We start from the raw sequence: 18,841 nt of genomic DNA, 5'->3' as shown, positions 1-18,841 counted from the left end.
CCCCCCCCCCCCCCGTGGATCGTCCAGTCCACCATCTGCAGGAACCCCTCTCGTCTCCCCCAAGGCTCCGTCAGCCTAGTGACCCTGCTTCACTTGTTGTGACACAGATTACACATCTCTGAGTGTTTCCTTGAATTGTTCTGTGGCCGGTAATAACTTCTGTATTGAGGGCTTACAGGAATCCCGATGGCATTCTCAGGACTTTCCGTGTATGAACTCACTTGACCCTCACACTAGCCCAACAGGTTCAAAGTCGGTACCGCCTTTCTTGCTCCATTGTGCAAAAAATTGCAAAGAGTTTGTCACTTGCCTGCTGTCACAAAGATGGAAAGTGACAGAGCCAGGAATTAAAACCAGGTTTTGTTGACTTGAGGGGATGTGTCTGTCACTCCAATGCCAGAGAGAGGCGGCAGCCCGTGATGCCACAGCCTGGGCTCCCGAGCCAGGGGCTTTGTGTTCAAAGCCTGGCTCTCCCACTGTGCACCTGTGGGGCCTTGAACAAACTCCTTGACCTCTCTGATTCTCATGCCTCTTCGATAGCGTTGTCATGGGAATAATAGTCAGACGGTAGGCAAGTTTCTTAACTTCCCTATTCAATTTCCTCGTCTCTAAAACAGGGATACTGATGGCCATACAGGTGACCTTGAAAGCACTGGAGGCATGTATTGATTTGAATATTTCATGATTCCCTGCTATATTCACACAGCCGTGCTGGGGTCTTTTCCCTGCCAGATAAGACTCTTCGTGGTATAAAATATATAGCACCTGAGATGCTTCTAAGCTTGTAATACTGAGCCCACGAATAAATACGGCCCCCATGGATGGGCTTCTCTGTGCCACCAGGAGCTCTGCGAGGGCTTGTCTCAAATCTCCCCACCAACTCTTCGGCGGAGCCCCCGGGGGAGAGGAGGCCGAGCATTGGGAAGAGGAAGTGACCGAAGTGACCGGCCTCCAGTACACAGGGCGGAGGTGGCAGGGCTGGGATTTGAACTCGCGATCTTCTTGCCTCCGAACTGTGTGCGCATTGCCACCTTCTGGTGGGTGTGCAGCCTAGCACCGCGCTGGCCGGAGCCTTGGGTCAGTAAATGTACATTTCCTCTCCGATGTTTTTTTTGTTGATGGAAATGGCGTTGCAGCCAATTTGATCAGAAAACCCACGAGGGAGCAGACAGCCCGGGCCACGCCCCCCTGCCTTTTCCTGGGTGAGCTCTGGGCATCTTGTTGACTAGACTTCAAGTACCGAGGCGGCACCGGGCACTGTTGGCCTTCCCCCCCCACCCCTTATCTCTCTTGCCATGCCCCGGCCTTTGTCAGGATTGTACTTTGCGTGTAGTCTCTGGAAATTCCCTAAATAGATTAACCGTGACCTCAACTCCACCCCCATAAGGATAAACCCGTAACTTAGGAAATCGGCTCATTGATTGGCGGAGGCGGGGAATCTGTTGTCTGTCTCCCGGGCCTGTATAAAGGGCCGGTGGTCGTCAACATCATTACAGAGTGGACAAAGGAAGGGCCATTTGGTGAGGAGCAGAGGAGTCCGCTTGCGCATTTAAAATAAAATGTGTGTGCGCGCGTGTGCGTTAATGACTCGAGAGAGATGGGCTCAATTTAGAGAACTCGGAAACCCCAGGAAAACACAAAGGAGAAAGACCCCCCTCCCCAATCATCGATGGTCTGCTCCGCCCAGAAATGATCACTGTTGACAATTTGCGTCTTTCCCGTCCACCATGTGCCTACGTATGTAAATTCCTACTGGGAATTTTCTACAGAACTGCCGTTCTGAACATAGTTTTTGAGCCTGCCTCACCAAACAGTGGATCCTGACTCTTTTTCGACCCTGATAAATGTTTCTAGAACATGGTTTTTCATGATGGCGTCATGGCCAAGGGGCGCATGATTTATTCGACTAATTTCTTCTTCTTGGACAGTTTGCTTTTTAAATGTGAGCCACATTGCTGCTTTAGACAATGTGTCCTGGCACATTAATCTGTAAGCATGTCTAAAAATTCCTTGGGCTGTCTTTCTAGAGGTGGCATTGGCTCTGGGCATAGGCAGATTTCTAAGGCTTGGGTAACTGTTGCCAGATTGTTCTTGGGGAAGAGTTTGCTATTTTATAGCCCCCTCTACCCATGTTAGTGGTGTGTGTGATGCTTCCCCCAGCCTTGCCAACACGGGATATTAGATTTCTTTTCCATTTTTGCTGATCTGATAGACAAAAAAGTATCCTATTTTAATTTGCATAATTTAAATAGTGAAGTTGAACTCTTTTGCATGTTTATTATTTCTATAGCTGTATATACCTATAGTCAATGTGTAATAAATAGCATGTAGCAGAATGTTATATATATATATATCATCTATAATACATTATTCTACATGCGTTTGATATATATACATTTATTTATTTTTGATGTGTAACTTATTGATGTCCTATGCCCATTTAACCACAAGAGGGTTATATTTCCACGTCCTTGGATCTATCAACCTTTTTCTTTAAGAGATGGTTGTTGGGAGTAGCTGTTAGGTCGTTGATTGATCCACCTGGAATTCAGATCCTTCAGTCCGAGTTAAACTGGAGGCCTCTCCCTTGTTAACGGAATGCACAGAAAGTGATGAAGGACAGGAATGTTAAGTGTCCTCGAGGAGAATATACCCCATCTGTGTATCCACTCTTGGACCGAGAAGATGTTGATATATAATCAGATTTTTCTGATGGATGGCTGTGCCGTAAACACTGGTTCTAGATGACAACAGCTCCATTGGAAACCCATCGAGGCTCATCTTGAGCGATTATAGTTATGACTCCTCAAATCTTGTTAGTTCTTCCCAAAAGAAAAAAAAGACTAAAGAGACTGAATTTAAAAGATCATTTGTAAAGCAATTTACTTAAATTATAAGAGACTAAAAGCCAGGCTTAGTGGATAATTGAAGAATTGCATTAAAAAGGAATCAATATCTTTCTGGAATCTGCTCTGTCCTCATCTTCTGAGTTCTCTTGCAAAGGGATGGCCACTCTGTCACTGTCTTGCAAATTTCTCATAGCATTATCCCCAAGGACAACGTTTTCTTTCTCCCTTTGATCCTTCACGTTTTTTCCTTTTCCCACAGCCTTAACTCACCGCGACATTTAGGAGCAAAGATACCAGAGATCAGGGGCTTTTAAAATGTCAGGCCCCTGCTCCAGCCTCTGGGATCCTGGTGTTCCCAGCACTGGAGCAAAGGCTTCCTTCTTCGTACCGAGCCTTTGGAGAAGGTCAAACTCATAAAGAAAGGACAGTGGAGGGAATGAAGAGTTGGTTTTTTGAAATCTACTTTGTAAGGCTCCAATTAAAGGCAAATTGAAACATTTAAAAAAAAAGACTCAAAAGAGGAACAGAAGATGTCGATTACTCCTCCATCCTAACTAGCGATCGTTTCTCTGCCCTGTCCCCTGGCGTTTGTTTCTGTGCGTTCGCAGTCCTTGGTGTTTGGATCGCCTGCTTCTGTTTATTTTTGCTTCATGCATATGTGGAGCTCCATCTCGGGGAAGGGGACTGCTCTGTGCTCCAAACTGGTTTCCCTGTGGATGTAGCCACTTAAAGGGGTGAGGTGGCCACAAAGAGCCAGAGCAGGAGGGCCACACGGTGGCAAGCTTTGCCCCAGATCCTGGCCTCCTGATGGGCACACGGCTGTCAGGGACACCAACATGAAGCCCCCGTTCTTTGAGACATAGTGAGTTCTCAGCATATCACTACCTGCTTACGTCAACATTCCAGTAGAATATAAACTAGCACTTTTTGGACTTTTATTTAAGGGGATGTTTTTAAATGACATGATTCTTAGACCAAAATCAGAAGCAGTAAAGTATTTCCGGGGAGTGGAAGGAGAGAGCAGGATGAGAAAGCAAGAGTTATTGCCCAAGCATCTATGAAAAATATCTCTGCCTCCAACTCCACATCTAAGGTGTCTGATCCTTGAGATGTACTTCGGCATTCATTCATTCGCTTGGCAGTTGTTTTCCTGAGCTCCTCCTATGTGATTGGTGTGATTTAACATCCTCTTCGTACTTTACATATCCTATTTACTTACTTGTTAATATATTTGTGATCAGTATTTCTTCCTACTTCAGAAATAATTGAGTGACTTAACCTAGAAAGTACATCACGAAAAAGGCACAGAGCTCAGAAACCATATTGGAAAGTGTGTATGTGTGTGTGTTGCCATTAATAGGAATTATAGTTCATATTTAAGTGGAGTTGTGAGCTTCCTAGCACCCGAGGCAAAAAGGGAAATTCGCATGGTTTAGATTGTACTAGAGAATTCAGTGATATTTCAGGAGAGATAAAATTCTTTACTGGCAGTTTTTAAAAGGAAGGCAACCAATTTTAGGAGGAAGGCAATTTCAATCGCATTTCTTCATCGTCTCTCATTTTATGTCGAATTACCCACGATCTCTGGTCTTTCATATTTGTTGACACATCTGTGACCACAATAGAAATCCCCTGACTTCTCTATCTACTGAGAAGGATATAAGTAAAATAATCACTGTATACGTATGTTGAGATATGTACTTTCAGGGATAGGGAGCAGCACGTGCAAATAACTTGGAGCATTTGGTACTGTAAGGAAGGGCCAGTGGCAGGGACAGGAGATGAGGCTGGCCAGGCAGCAGGGCAGCCGCACAGGCCTGAGACACACTGCAAGGAGTTCACATTTTACATCAGAAGCCATGGGAGCATTTGGGCAGGGAGGGGACGGGGTCCACCTGCATTTTAAAAGAATGTCCTAGCTGCACAGCAGAGACTGATTTTAGAGGCTGGCAAGCTGTTGCCATCAGTGGTCCCTGTAAGAGGTAATTAACACAGATAAAAATGTGATGCAGAGGGAAGGAGCTCTGAAGACAGGGCTAATTTGGGCTTTACTTTCTCCTGACATTAAAATACGTCCCTGGGGCAGAGAGTCCACACCATTAATGTCTGTTCTCCTTCAAAGTGGGGCTGAATGGGGAGGGTCTTTCTAGCCCATGTGGCTGAACCTAGCACCAGCTCAGGGTTCAAGAGCTCGGGGGGCGGGGGGGGGGGCTCACCTGTTTACTGTCTGTAAGTCCTACGTCCCCTTTTCTGTGAGGCCAAGACAGAGGGTTGCCCTTGTGTATTGGAACCCCCTTTCATTGCTGGTGAAAGAAGCACGAGTTTGGAAAGGCCAAGATTCAAATCCAAGCCCTGCCTCTTACCCTCTTTCTAGAGTCTCTTTCCTCATCTGGGCAATGGGAAGAATAAAATGTGTGGTCATTTATATTAGCCGCCATGTGTTGGGCACCTGTTGGCCACCATCCTGAGTGCAAGACGCTGGGTGTACATTATCCTGTCAGTCCTCATTTTGTCCCCACAGTAACTCTCTAAGAGTAGGCTTTAGTAGCCCCATTTAACAGGTGGTAAAGCCGAGGCAACTTGTCTAAAGTCTCATAGGCAGGAAGAGATAGAACTTTGTTTGGGAATGGCTTTCTAGTGAATATACCTTTCACTGAAAAACTCTTGGGGGGGATCCTCACCCTAAGTAAGATACCTTTTAATTTGGTGCTTTGCAATTCTCTGATTTCCAAATGCAGTTGGAACATAGAGTCAAGGTTTGCCTACAACTAAGATTTCTGGAGCCTGTGGAAGAAGGTATAAAGGAGGGTGGATCCCTATACCTGAGTGAGCGCTGCTCTGGGAAAAGGCATTGGAAAGCCCCCACCCAGTCCCATCCACAGTGCTGTGGATGAGGGAATTAGGCCTTGTATAGGCACGGGTGTCATAGTGCTGCCCCCTGCAGGTGGTTATAGGAACTACAACGGGGGGACAAGGTTGCTTATGAAAAAAGATGCGTTTTCTGCTGCCTTAGGAATTCCACTTATCCCTGATCTAGAGAATTCGACCACGTGTGCGTCAAGATGCATGAAAAGGTATGTTATCATAGCTTCGTTTGCAGTGACAAAAACCAAGAAACCATCTAAATGTCCAACAATAGAGGAGTGGGAATTCAGTGGTGGGGGTGTGTCTCTGCCAGGGAGAGCGCCGTAGCGTGCAAAGAAATGAACTGAATGCCATTGAACTGGTGAGCAAGGATCTTCAAAATGCATCTTTTTAGCTGGAAAAAACATGGTGATGAAAATGTGAAGTGTGAGTCAATTTATGTAAAGATCAGACAACAGTAGTTTTGTATATGTGCACCCACATATTTCTAAAATGCATAGAACATTCCGGAAGGACAGACAGTTGTTAACATGGATGGTGGGTTGAGACTTCTACTCTGGGTTCTCTATCATATTCATACTTAACCCTTTTGCAGCTCTTACCTGTGTTCCAGGCATTAAATGCTTTATGCAGATAAACTAATTTAATCCTCACAATCACCCTGTGATAGAATATTGCTCCTAACCCACCTTACGCCTGTGAAACTGAGGCCGGGACTAGTCACTTGCCCAAGGTTGCCGTTGGCGGGTGGCAGAGCTGGGATGGGAGTCTCAGTAGCCCGGCTCCAGAACTGTAGCTCCCGGCCACTCTTTTGCTTCTCTCACCAAATCCCACGTGCACCTGTGGTGTGTGTGCTCACATGAGTGTGGAGAAGCATGGGGCGCTGACCTAAGGCTGCCTGAGCCCTGGTCGAGGGCACTGATCTTTCTGCAGCCTCATTTGAACAGATTCCCTCGGAGCTGCCTGGCGTTTAGAAAGCTCAATAAATATGCTGTTGGGAGAGATTATAAAGAAAACAGAACATGCACCATGCCTCAAGGAACATATCTTGTAGTCTAGAGACAGGATGTATGAAGCTGATGCAGAGACTGTAGTATACATGGCAATGAAAACATAGAAGTGTGCTGGTTGCTCTTGGAGATGGAGAGTCAGTTGCAATCCAGGAAGGCTTCCTGCAGGTGGTGGGAATGGTCTGAATGTCAAAGGCAGGGCAGATGTGAGGAAGTGTGGATTAAAGGGAGGGAGGATGTTTTTGAAGATGAGGACGTTGTAAGAGAGGCTAGAGCTGCTTCTGTATTTGTGTCCATGTAGATTAGAGCTTTAGAGAATTCTGGGGCTTGGGTTTGGGAGAAGGAGCCGGTAGACTCAGGAAGGAAATTCACATTTAGTACTATTGCGTGCGAGATGCTATATACTATACATAGGCAGTCTACATGATCTTTTTTTATTTGAGTTTGAGTAACCTCTACACCCAACGTGGGGCTCGAACTCACAACCCCGAGATCAAGAGTTGCACGCTCCTCCAACTGAGCCAGCCGAGTGCCCCTAGGTTATCTTTTTTTTTTTTTTAAAGATTATTTATTTATTTATTTGACAGAGACAGCCAGCGAGAGAGGGAACACAAGCAGGGGGAGTAGGATAGGAAGAAACAGGCTCCCAGCGGAGGAGCCAGATATGGGGCTCGATCCCAGAATGCTGGGATCACACCCTGAGCCGAAGGCAGATGCCCAACGACTGGGCCACCCAGGCGCCCCGCCCCTAGGTTATCTTAATAATGCTTACATCAGTTGCATTTTAAATGCAGAAACAGGCACAGAGAGGTTAGGTAATTTGCTGTGTCGCACAGCAAGTCAACAGCAGAATCAGGATTGGTGCCCAGTAGGTCTGAGCCAGAAGCCCCCGCTGGGCAAGGCGGGGTCAGGAAGTGCATCCTCCTTTCCTCTCTTCGGCATCACTAACCTGAACCTGGGTCTCAGACGGGCTGAACATCTCTGTTCCTGAGAAGAGAAAACCTTGGCCCTCGAGGTTTGTGTCCTGAAATAAACTGGATGAGTCACCACGATGTGGCTTTCCCTGAGACTTCAGAATGCGCCCTTCGTGCACGCCCCTGAGGACGGGAGCCTGGTCGTCCTGCGGCCTCGTGGTCAACTGCACACTTGCGCTTCGGTGCGTGTTCTGGAACATAGGAGCATCCGTGCGTCTGCCGTGTGAACACGCAACGCCCCGCCCCCTTCACGCTCTGGCCGTCTCCCGTCGCTGTCTGTGCCCTCTGCGGAGCCGAGAATCCCGTCGCCTGGGCTGTGATTTGGGGGCTTGGTAGTCGGCTCTGAAGAGCTGAGTGAGGCAAATTTGCCTCCTGAGAGCATTAATCCAAGTAGCAAGTTATTAAGTTTGAAGACATACACATATAATTTACATTTCCATAATCATAACACGTTGCCGCGACAGTCCTCCGCCTGATGGTTGGTATCCGAGCCACGCCGTCTGCCGGGTCAGATCGAGACTTCAGGATCTGACTCCGTGGTACGCACGCAAGCCCTAGGTCAAGTTTTACCAGCTAACGCACGGTAACAAGCGTGGGAGCGTAGTGGTCTGATGACCGCTCCGCCTCCAGTGGGCTCTCCCCAGATCTCACGTTGTTTCCTTTCTAGCCACAGCCCCCTGAATTCTCCGGTGATAGGCACTGTGCCGTATAGGGCCCCTCTGCCTAAAGAGAGAGTGGAATTACAGTCTTCCTTCTACAGGAGAGAAGCAGATGAACAGAGAGGGTCAGTAACCTGTGTGAGGTGGCACAGCTCATAAGCAGTTGGGTCAGGAGACTGGCTGGTTGTGCGGGCTGCCACACAGGAGACAGGCAAGGGTGACAGTCACCAGCTTGCACAAGTAGAGCGCCCACGTTGCTTTAAGGTGGGTGTCGGATGTGGTTTTCCCCGCGCAGACAGCTGCCTGCAAGGAGCAGAGCCGAGCAGCCACGGTCCCATTGGAGGAATGTCCGTCTCCCCAGCTGTTGGGTCCCTGGGGAGGTCCGCGGCTGCCGGTGATAATGCTGAGTTGTGTGTGCCTCCTGCCGCACTTTGGATGCTCCGTCTGTCCTTCCAGTGTTGGTCCCTTCCGGCTGACAGGGAGCTTCGGAGTCCCCGGGCTCAGGATCTGGTTCGAGGACTTGTAGCAGCCTCAGCCCGCACACTCTTGAGAACGCACTCCCGGAGGGCTGCCTGGACTCCATCCCTGTGTATCCCAAAGCCCCTGATCTCTCTGCTGCCGTGACTCATGACGGTCCGGTGGGTAAATTCGGCCTTTCCTTCTAGATGGAGCCACTAACCAGAAGACACTGAAGTTTCCTATTGGGGCAGGACCTCAGCATTTAGTAAGTTCAAGCCGCTCGTTGCCGGTTGGCAAAACCGAGGCCCAGCGAGAGGAGGATGTAGCCCCGGGCCAGCCAGCGAGCCGGCGGCGCAGCGGGGACATGCCTGGGCCTCTGTTTCACAGCCAGAGTTCTTTCGGGTTTCCTCTGCCGCTTCAGCTGCGTGCTATCGGGAGGCTCGCTCTGGCCAGAGAAGCTGCTGGTTCTTCTGAGAAACGAATGGCCGAATGGTCAGGTGCACCTGAGGCACCCTGGCGCCCCAGTCTGGGGTGACCGTGCGTGTGCAGAGCTGGGGCAGGCCGAGCAGGGGAGCACGCGTCGGCCAGCTCTCTCTAGGAATTCACTTCTCTGTTCAAAGCCACTCTTTCAAAAAGCAAGTGGCTATTTGGAAAACTGGACACAAAAAAGCAGTAAGAAGACAGACACGAGCTTCTTGGACCCTCCTCGGCCTCCCTGTCTTCCCCACGTGACATACGCACGTATGAGCTGAAAAGGGGTGGGTGGAGCTGTTGGTGCTGTATCTCTCGGCCCCCGCACCCCTGCACCCCTGCACCCCGGCCGGATTCTGAGAGCCTGCTCTGGGGCAGCAAGTGCTGCTTCGGGAATCTTGGGTTTGTTCGGTTTGGGATGGTGATATTCTTGCTCTCCAGGACCCCACTGGAAGCCCCACATTTACCCAAAATGCCAACCTCAGAGTTCTAGGAGGGTCTCCACTTGAGCGGCTGTCAGATCTTCTGGCCCCTCAGTCTTGTGATGGGGAAGCCGACGTGCACAGGGGAGGGGGCTTGCCCAGGGCGGGCCTCCTGTGTGTCCTTGGCTGTGCTCTTCATCCTCATTCCCTCTCTGTCCCTTCCTACGTGGGGCTCCCACGGTCCCCTTCTGTAAGATACGGGAGGCGGGCAGCGCGTGGGAGACTCGGTGACCTCTCAGGCCCTCCCCAGCGCCCGCTCTCCGTGGTCTTCTCACTCACCTCCTCTCCGTTCTCAAGGTTGCTGCTGGCCTATTTATAGAACCAACCGGGAGAATTTGCTCTGGCCAGCAAGACAGAATACAAACCGCGCTCTCCGCCACCGCCTTCTTGTGTGACTGCTTGGACGAGGCTTTCCTGCACCCGGTTTCCCTTCTCAGTGCAGGCACTCCGGGAAGAGAGGCGAGCGGGCTCGGCTACCCGTTGAGCTCCTACTGTGTGCAAAGACTCCGGACCTCCTGCGAGTGGTCTCCTGGAACCCCCACCGCCCTGAGAAGGGGGTATTATTCTTTCACGGAGCTGCTTTGAGACGGGAAGCGCCGGCCCCGGGACTCACAACTCACAGGGGACAGAAGTACGGCTCACGTGCAGTTCTGCCTCCATCCACCGTTCCTGTTCTTTCTACTTGGTTCCTCTGCTCCTGATTCTGGCGTCGCCAGGCTTTTCTGAGACCTGCCAGGGGAAGCCGCGTCTCTCACCGGCTGCAGGTGCCACGAGGATGTGCCCACTTGCTCTCCCCAGGCCCGGCACACAGTAGGCCCTCAAGTCAACCGTTGTCGAGTGAATGGCGGGGCTCAGGCTTACAATCTGTCGAGGGAGGGAGCAGGGAAGAAGCAGGCCAGTGGGACCGGCCTCCAGCCAGCAGTGCCCTCACGGAAGAGGGAGCCCTGGGCCCGGAAGAGGGGTCAGAAGGCACAGGGTGGGGGGGCCTCACAGGTTTCTCAAGGCTGCTCCTGCCCTGCAGCCCCTTCCCTGTTGGCTCCCCCAGAGGCCTGCTTGCTCGCTGGCCTCTCCATCCTGCCCCTCAAACTTCACACAGATGTTCTCTTCCCAGCTGTCCTACCAGGGGGAGTCCCGGGGACTTGCCAAAAGAGCACCAGTTCTCCCTCTGCTCATCTTCTCAGAAATCTTCTGTAAAAGCAGCTTTTGGAGAGCTGCCATATTCTCATTGTCCTTCCACTGGGGACTGGCATTTAGCTGTAGAATCGAGGGGCCGACACTTCCCGGCTTACCCTTCCTCCTCCGGGAGAGGCTCAGACCTCCAGCCGGGGCTCCCCACTGTGGGGGAAAGCTCTTCCCTTGGCTCCTTTTGTCTGTCCAAAGTACTAGGGAGTCAGGGGAATGCAGTCCAGGGCACATCTGGGCAAGCCTGGGGGACTCAGAGAGCTAGGTCCTCCCCTCCCCCCTTTTGAGGCATATTCTTGTTTTCTGAGGCCAAAAGCAGTGTATCCTCATTCTGGAATGTTTGGAAAATATTGACAAACAGGAAGAACAAAATAATAGTCACGCATAAACCTGCCACCCAGAGAGAGGCCCTGTTGGCCTGTTGGCACATCACGCCCCAGCTTTGTTTTGTTTTGTTCTTTTCTGGGTGATTTTTATCTTAACGTCACTGAGATCGTACTGGAAGATACGATTTACATCCTTTTGACCCCACCGCACAGTACAGCATATCACAGACCCGCGGCGTTACGTACTCCTCGTAATCGGTTATAAATGTGATTTTAACGGCAGCGTGGGCTTCGTGTGGGCAGGCTCCAGCCCCCCCAGTTGCAGGATTTGCTATGAATCCTCGCGCTAAGTGACTGTCCCTCGATAAACGGCGTCATTTCAGCTCCAGGTGCCCTGGAGGAAAGTGATGTGGCCAACTCCGCGTCCACCCCGGGCAGAAACTTTGGGCTCACCTCTCCTCGCAGGGCTTCCGTCCCCAGGCTGGAAAACACAGAATAACTCAAAATCAGTTGGTATGGAAAAGGAACGCCACACCCCCAGGGTAGGCAGGCGATTTCCCTCTATTTCTTCATCTGAATCATGGACCTCTCCCAACGAGATTGGATTCCATGAGGATTTCAGGAGAAGACGAAGCATGCCAGGTGCAGAGCAGAGGGTGTGACACAGACAGGCTCTTTATAAATGTCCGGCTATCATCAGTCATTTCAGCTCTTGACTCTTTTGTCGGGGTCACTAAGGCCACCCCCGGGTTCTGCGAGGGCTCACAGGTTCGGTGTATAGCTGTACTTGTGGCTAAGACTGATGAGGCGAGGGGCGCCTGGGTGGCTCAGTCGGTTAAGCATCTGCCTTTGTCTCAGGTCATGATCCCAGGGTGCTGGGATCGAGTTCCGCATCGGGCTCCCTGCTTGGTGGGGAGTCTGCTTCTCCCTCTCCCTCTGCCCCGCGCCCCTTGTGCTCTCACGCTCTTTCTCTCTCTCTCAAATAAATAAAATCTTAAAAAAAAGATTTATGATAGCAAAAGAATACCCAGCAAAATGAGCACAGGGAACAGGTGCAGGGGGCAATGTGTGTAGGAAACCAGACACAAGCTTCTGAGTCTCCCTTTGCTGCAGGATGAGCCCAGGATAAGCTGGGAAATGTTGTCCACCAGGGATGTTCCTTTGAGAATTAGTGCCAGGGTTTTTATTGGGGTCTGGTCACATAGGTCTCCTCCGCCTGGACCTACATTCCAGACCCCCACATAGTTTGCACAAGGAACCGAGGCACGGTGAGCCACCCTTCCCAATCAGGGAATGGGAGGAGCACTCAGAATCCAGGCTCCCAGATGGCAGCCAAGCAGGCCTTCCTATAAGGATGCGGTCTGAGGCCTGCTGTGTTAACTCTTCTCTGCACGGCTGTGCCGAGAGGTCATATTTCTTACGTTTGGACCACTTCAAGATTGGGTTGGGCTGGATGTCCTTGTTTCCATAGGACAAAAATTGAGGCCTAGAGAAAATAAAAGGCGGGGGAGGGGGGACTCAGGGGCTGGCCTGAGAGAAGTAAGTTCTGGGTACTGGGAGGGTAGTCCCTGCTAATCCCTGTATCCCCCCCCCCCTTCTTTCTCTCTAGGCTCTGAAGGGCTCGAAGAAGCTGGTGCTGTCCGTGTACTCAGCGGGGCGTGTCCCTGGGGGCTACGTCACCAACCACATCTACACCTGGGTGGACCCGCAGGGCCGCAGCATCTCCCCGCCCTCAGGCCTGCCCCAGGCCCACGGCGGCACCCTGAGGCAGCGCGAGGGGGACTCGAGGAGCACCCTGCATCTCCTGCAAAGCGGGGATGAGAAAAAGGTGAGCTGCCGGGCCTTGGCCTCGGCAGGCCGGTGAAGGGCAGGAGGCTGGCGGGGGAGGCTGGTCCCCCAAGACCCCATTCTTCCTGCCAGACCCGAACAGGGACGCTTCTTAGGGGCTAGACAAAGGGGCTGGGTTCTTTTGGGGTTCTGTCCTTCTCTCAAGGCCCTACCGAAGGGTTTCATCTTGTTTTCTTTTCTTTTTGACCCATGCAACGTATATTCTGATACAGGCTAAGATCCTGCAACCAAAGAGCCCAAAGACTATGACTTAAATAAGAGCATTTATTTCTCTCTGACCCAGAGCAGAGGAGACAAAGGGGGCTGGAGTGACAGCTGTGCTCCGTATTACTCTGGGGCCCACCCTCACCCCCATCAATATTCCCTGGGCTGTTGCCCCTTCTGATGGTTTAAGCTGTGCCACACCAGGTCCCCATTCTAGCCCCTGGAGTGCAAAAGGGAGGAGAGACAGCTCAGAGCTCCTCTTTAAATTCAACATGATTCAACTTCTCCGTGGTCCAGACCCAGGCGCACGGCCGCATGTAGCGGCCCGGACTCCAGGCTCCGCAGGGAACCGCTGCAGCTGTGTGTGTCTTGGGTTGTCAAGAACAGGCACAGGTGCTGGTCACCTTGTAGCAAGTGAGAATTGACCGGTGTGGGCAGTTCCAGAACCGAAGCAGCGGAGCTCAGGGTGCGCCTCCCAGGGGAAAGGGATTTCCACCTGTCAGCTCTCTGCCTCTTTCCAGGGCTGGGCGCTTTGGTGGCCAGAACCACCAACCCTGGAGCGGGTGGCAGCAGGCTTGTGGTCGCCCGAAGGCCGGGGGGGGGGGCATCAAAGCCCTCCACCCCTCATATCGTGACTGTTTCAGTTAAAAAAAAAAAAGAGCGAGAGCGAGAGACCGGGAGATGCTTCCCCCGAGTTTTGAAGTGTTGCCGCAGGTGCTGTTTGCCTTGCACCCCGTGGTTGCTCCGGAGCCCAGATAGTGTAAGTCCTGCCCACGGCTCTCCCGGTGTTTTAGGACCTCGACTCCGGCACCGACAGCCCCGAGGCCCCGTGGCTTGGGGCTCCGGGCCAAGGCCTGTCGTCTGGAGACTCTTGCTCGGCTCTCCTTTCCCGGCCGTTTAGCGTGCTTCGTGCTCTTTGCACAGATGTCAGTCTACAGGCAGCGGCTTCAGTGCTGGGCGAGAAGTGCAGGGAGCCCGTTGGCAGACCGCCCAGCATTCTTTGTGGGGGCAGCGCTGGGGGGGGGGCAGAGGTGGGCTAGGACCCCCTCCCCGCCAGGCGATCCATGTTGCTTCGCAGCAGGTCTCGAGCCAGCACGGCTGCCTGAGGTGCGGAGTCATTTTCAAGGCCAACCTTCCAGGGTTGGGCAGGGAACTGGCTTTATCTTTCCCTCGAGCCTCTTCCCTGCATGAGGCGTGGTGCTGATGGGTGCTGGGCACGGTGCTTACAACATCTTGGTGAATCGTCACCGCCGCCCAGCGGGGTAGCTGCCCTCGTCCACATTTCAAAGCCCAAGAATCCGAGAGAGACTCAGGGCACTGTGGCAACTAGGACCCGTTCCACGGGTCACCCCGGTCACCCCGTACTTAGTACTTAGTGAGCACCTGCAGTGCGCTGGACGCTGTGATGGGAGGGAGGAATAGAGAAATGGACAGGAGAGGTGAGGTCCTGCTGTGGAGAAGCTTCTGGTGAGTTTGGAGGTCACGGGAGGAGTGAGACCATAATCCAGAAAGGAGCACGAGTGAGCAGGATCATTAAGGTGGTGAAGAGTGATGGAAGGAAGTAAAATCCGGAGACAAGTGGAGGGTGACGGAGAGGGAGGCATTGCTTCGGATGAGGTGGTCAGGGAGGGCGTCTCTGAGGAGATGACTTCTGAGCTGAGACCTGGGAAGGAAGAAGGAGTTGCCATGCACTCTGGGGGCTGAAAATCCCAGGCAGCAAGGACAGCATGTGCAAAGGCGCTGAGGTGGGAACCAGCTCATGTCCTCAAGGCTTAGCAAGAAGGGCCCTGTGGCTGGAACTGAATGGGTGGGAGGGCTGGGAGGAGATAAGGTGCCCTCTAGGAGTCTTAGAATAACTTATGTAGGAATATGGAAGGAAGAGGCTTAGAGAATTGTGCTCCAGAGAGGACCAGAGACCTCAGGAGGCAGGAAATCCCTTGGACCACACCAGCATGGCCTTCACAGATCTCACAGCTCCAGACAAGCTTCTGCCCTCTCTTCTGTTCTTCTTCCTGCTGGATGCAGCCTGGAAACCCCCATTTCCTGTTGTGAGGGGTGTGGGGAAATCTCCCTGGGGCCTGCACTTCTGTTCCCTGGGCCTGGAGCTTGGTGGGCCCTGACTCTCTTCTCTCTGTTGTCCTGGAATTGTCTAATATTCCAAGTCACCACGACCAGACTCCCAGGCTTCCCATGCCAACCTTCAACACTCCTATCCCAACTCCAGTGGACACACACCTTCTAGGGACAGAGTGCCCAGGGCAGTAGTGATGGAAACATCATCACACGTCGCAAAACGACTTGGGAAAAGCACCCGACGCTGTCCACTGAAGCTGGTCCTAGCGTTGCTGCCGTTGCTAGGAACGCTGTTCTCCACGCTGAAGGGCGGGAGCCATCCCGTGCGGCTGAAGGAAGGAGCAGAAGGGAAGAACAGATGTAACTCTCTGGGAATCAGACCCAGCTGCTCTCAAGTTACGGTCACGTCCTCAGAGGCGAAGAGGGACAGGGTGCAGCACGGCTCATTGCTCTGGGTCTCAGTCTGGATTGCCCCTCAGCCTCCACAGATGCAACTGGAATAAACGTCATTGTGGGGGGTTACGCGGGATAGCGTCAGTATGACAGGGAGGGTGAGACACCGGAGCCGGGCTGCCTGGATTCAAATCCCCGCTCCGCCGCTTGCCCACTGTGTGACCTTGGACAAGTGGCATAACTGCTCTGAGCCTCGGTCTCCTCTGCAAACTGGAGACAATGGTAGGGACCACTCTCCCCACCACTAAGTGCCGCGGCGGTATGGTTGTTGGTTCTGTGCCCTGCTACACTCGCAGTGCCTGGATCAGTGCCTGGCACAGCATAGGCGCTCAGTATTTATTACATGAGTGACTGAACTAAAACGAAAGCACCTTGCCAACAGCCCAGGGCGTGGTAGCAGCTCAGTAAATGCTTGCTGGGTGTGAATCCGAGTCCTGTGTGATCAGACCCTCACACAGGGCTCTTTGCAAAGTTACAGAGGAGGATGTGGCCATCTGTTTTCCCAGTTGGCATTGTTGTGGGGGTCTGAAGCGCTGCGACCGTGTGCCCTTGGGGGGCTGCTGCCCTACCCGTCGCTCTCCAGGGAGGAAAGGCACGTTCTCCGTCTCTGTCACCTCTCCTTCACCCACAAGGGAGGGGAGGCTCATCCAAGCTCAGCAGGAGTCAGACCTTCCTCTTTGGGGTTCTTTCCTGGTTAGTTGGGGCTGATGGGGGTGGAGCCCCCCCGGGGCCGTCCCCGCTGGGAAACCTGGAACAATGGCTTAGGGGCAAGGTGGTAGAATGCCAGTGCTCTGGGGTTTCTTTTAAATTGTGGCCAAACACACATCACATAAAATGTCTCCTCTTCACCGTTCCAAGTGGTACCAAGGTCAGTGGCATGAAGTGCGTGCCTACTGCTCTGTGACCCCATCTCCAGGACGCTTTTGCTCCTGCCCAACTCAAACCCATTAAAGGACAGTCGCCCTGCCTGCCTTCCTCTCTTCAGCCCCTGCCAGCCACCAGTCTACTGTGTCTCTCCGAATTGGACCACTCCAGGTACCTCGCATGAGTGGAGAGACGGTATGTTGTCTTTTTCTGACTCGTTTACTCCATTTTGCCTTCACGACCCCCGAGTTCCTCCAGGTTGTAGCACGTGGCGAGATTTCTTTCCTTTTTAAGGCCGATAAGGTTCCGCTGAACGGAGGGACCGCATTTTGTTCGCCTGGGGGGTCTCATCCTTCCGGCTCTCGTGGATAATGCTGTGTTTGTGGCTGTACACGTATTTCTCGGGGACCCTGCTTTCAGTCCTTTTGGGGAAATACCCAGAAAGGACGTGGCTGTACCGATATAGGTCCGCACCCCCCCCGCCCCAGCGCACGAGGGTTCCAGTTTCTTCACAGCCTTGTCAACACTTGGTATTTTCTGGGGAGTGTTTGCTTTGATGTAGCCATCCTAAGGGGTGCGAGGTGGTGTGAGTTTTCCCCAGTCTTCATGTCAGACTTAGTGCCGCAGCAGAACAGTGACGGTGCCCAACAGCACGCAGCCGGGAGGGGTGGCGTTCAGGGGCAAGGCCAGATCTGTCTCTTTCCAAGCCCTCTGTCCTGACATGACCCTGTGCCGCCTCCCCAGCGTGAGGAGCCCAGAGGAGGCAAGCTGAGGTGCCCCAAGGTCCGATGTGAGGCATGCTTGTAAAAGGGACGGGGAGGGTGCTGTGGTATACAGAGGAGGGAGATCCTGCCAGCTAGAGAGTAGGGAAGGCTTCCTGGAGGAGGTAGCCTTTGGAATTTGGCTACATGGCAGTGGCAGGAGCAGTGGTCAGGCAGAGGGAAAGCTGTGGCAGTGGGAGGGAGGTTAGGAAAAACTAGATGGGTCTTGGACACCCTCCCCCCCACTGGTGTCATGTGAGAGTTAACAGTTGGAGCACAGAGTGCGGGGCTGGAGTGGCGGGCTGGGAGTGTGTGCGCCGGGGACACATTTTCCTGTAGGCGGCTTGGACTTACTGAGTGTCCTCCTGGCTGGCAAGGGAACAACGGTGACATCGATTCCAGGTCTGCAAAGACCTTTACAAGAGGAGGAAGAGAAAGGGGTGCTATAAGCTCACCTTCAAGGGCGGTGGGACTGGTTGCGGTAAAGGGAAAACCAGAAGAGCCCCTGGAGCTAATCATGATGTTATCATGATGTTTCTGGTTCTTGACGATGAACCTCAAAGGTGGGAAATAGACCTTGGGGGAAGGTTCCAGTTCCTGATGGCCTTCTGTCTGTGTGGATGTTTGGAGTGAGATTGTTCTGGAGCTGGGGGCAGGGGGCAAGCACATTCTTTCGAATGGCCTTCAAAGGCTTATGTTCCTCTGTGTGTGTGTGTGTGTGTGTGTGTGTGTGTGTTCAAATAAGTGATGTATAGTATATAGTAAATGGGATACACAAGAAAAGTCATGGGGACGGTGTATGAGTGGAATAATTCTAGGGAGGGCCAGGGAGGGCCTCATTGAGAAGATGACATAAGATCTGAGGTCCATGAAGGAGTCATCGTGCATATATCCACCCTGCCTGGGGCTGAATGTCCAGGCTACAGGACGCCTTGAGGAGTGGGGTTAGGTGGCCCCAGATATGGTTTGTTGGTGAGTCTGTCCTTCCTCTTGTTGGCTTTTGTCTTTGGCTTGTTGCTTCATAGCTGCAGAATGGCAGCTGCTGCTCCTGCCATTACAGCTGTGTCCAAAGCAGAGTGGAAGCGGGGCAGGCAGGCAGAAGGCCCTTCTCATCCTGTGCCTATGCCTCTTTCTTCTCTGAGGGGAGCATCGCTCCCAGCATCCATCAGCAGACGTCCTCCATCATGTCCGTTGGCTAGAACTGGCCCAGATTACCCATGTCCCTGGCAGAGGGGAATGGAGTTGACCCAGACTGACTTCATCTTCGGGGGCTGCTCTGTTGCTTCCTGGATAGGGTCAGGGTTCTAGAGCAAGGCAGGAAGGCAGGGTGGCGGCAGTGCCTGTCCCAGGTATGTTGTTCA

The 18,841-nt window shown here is 52.5% G+C and overlaps 1 protein-coding gene across 2 annotated transcripts in view; it reads left to right on the top strand.

Moving 5' to 3' along the window:
* The window catches only part of WHRN (whirlin), an 86,314-nt gene that overhangs the window by 10,285 nt on the left and 57,188 nt on the right, over positions 1–18,841 (top strand). For both annotated transcript variants that reach the window (XM_040631786.1, XM_040631785.1), the window contains exon 2: positions 12,887–13,105. In XM_040631786.1, the coding sequence (XP_040487720.1) occupies positions 12,887–13,105 (219 nt within the window). The remainder of the gene's footprint in view (positions 1–12,886; positions 13,106–18,841) is intronic.

This window comes from Ursus maritimus, unplaced genomic scaffold, assembly GCF_017311325.1.
Source record: "Ursus maritimus isolate PB19 unplaced genomic scaffold, ASM1731132v1 scaffold_17, whole genome shotgun sequence".
Taxonomy (NCBI): Eukaryota; Metazoa; Chordata; class Mammalia; order Carnivora; family Ursidae; genus Ursus; species Ursus maritimus.
The sequence above is the reverse complement of the archived record's forward strand: the minus strand, read 5'-3'. Positions and strand labels throughout refer to the sequence as shown.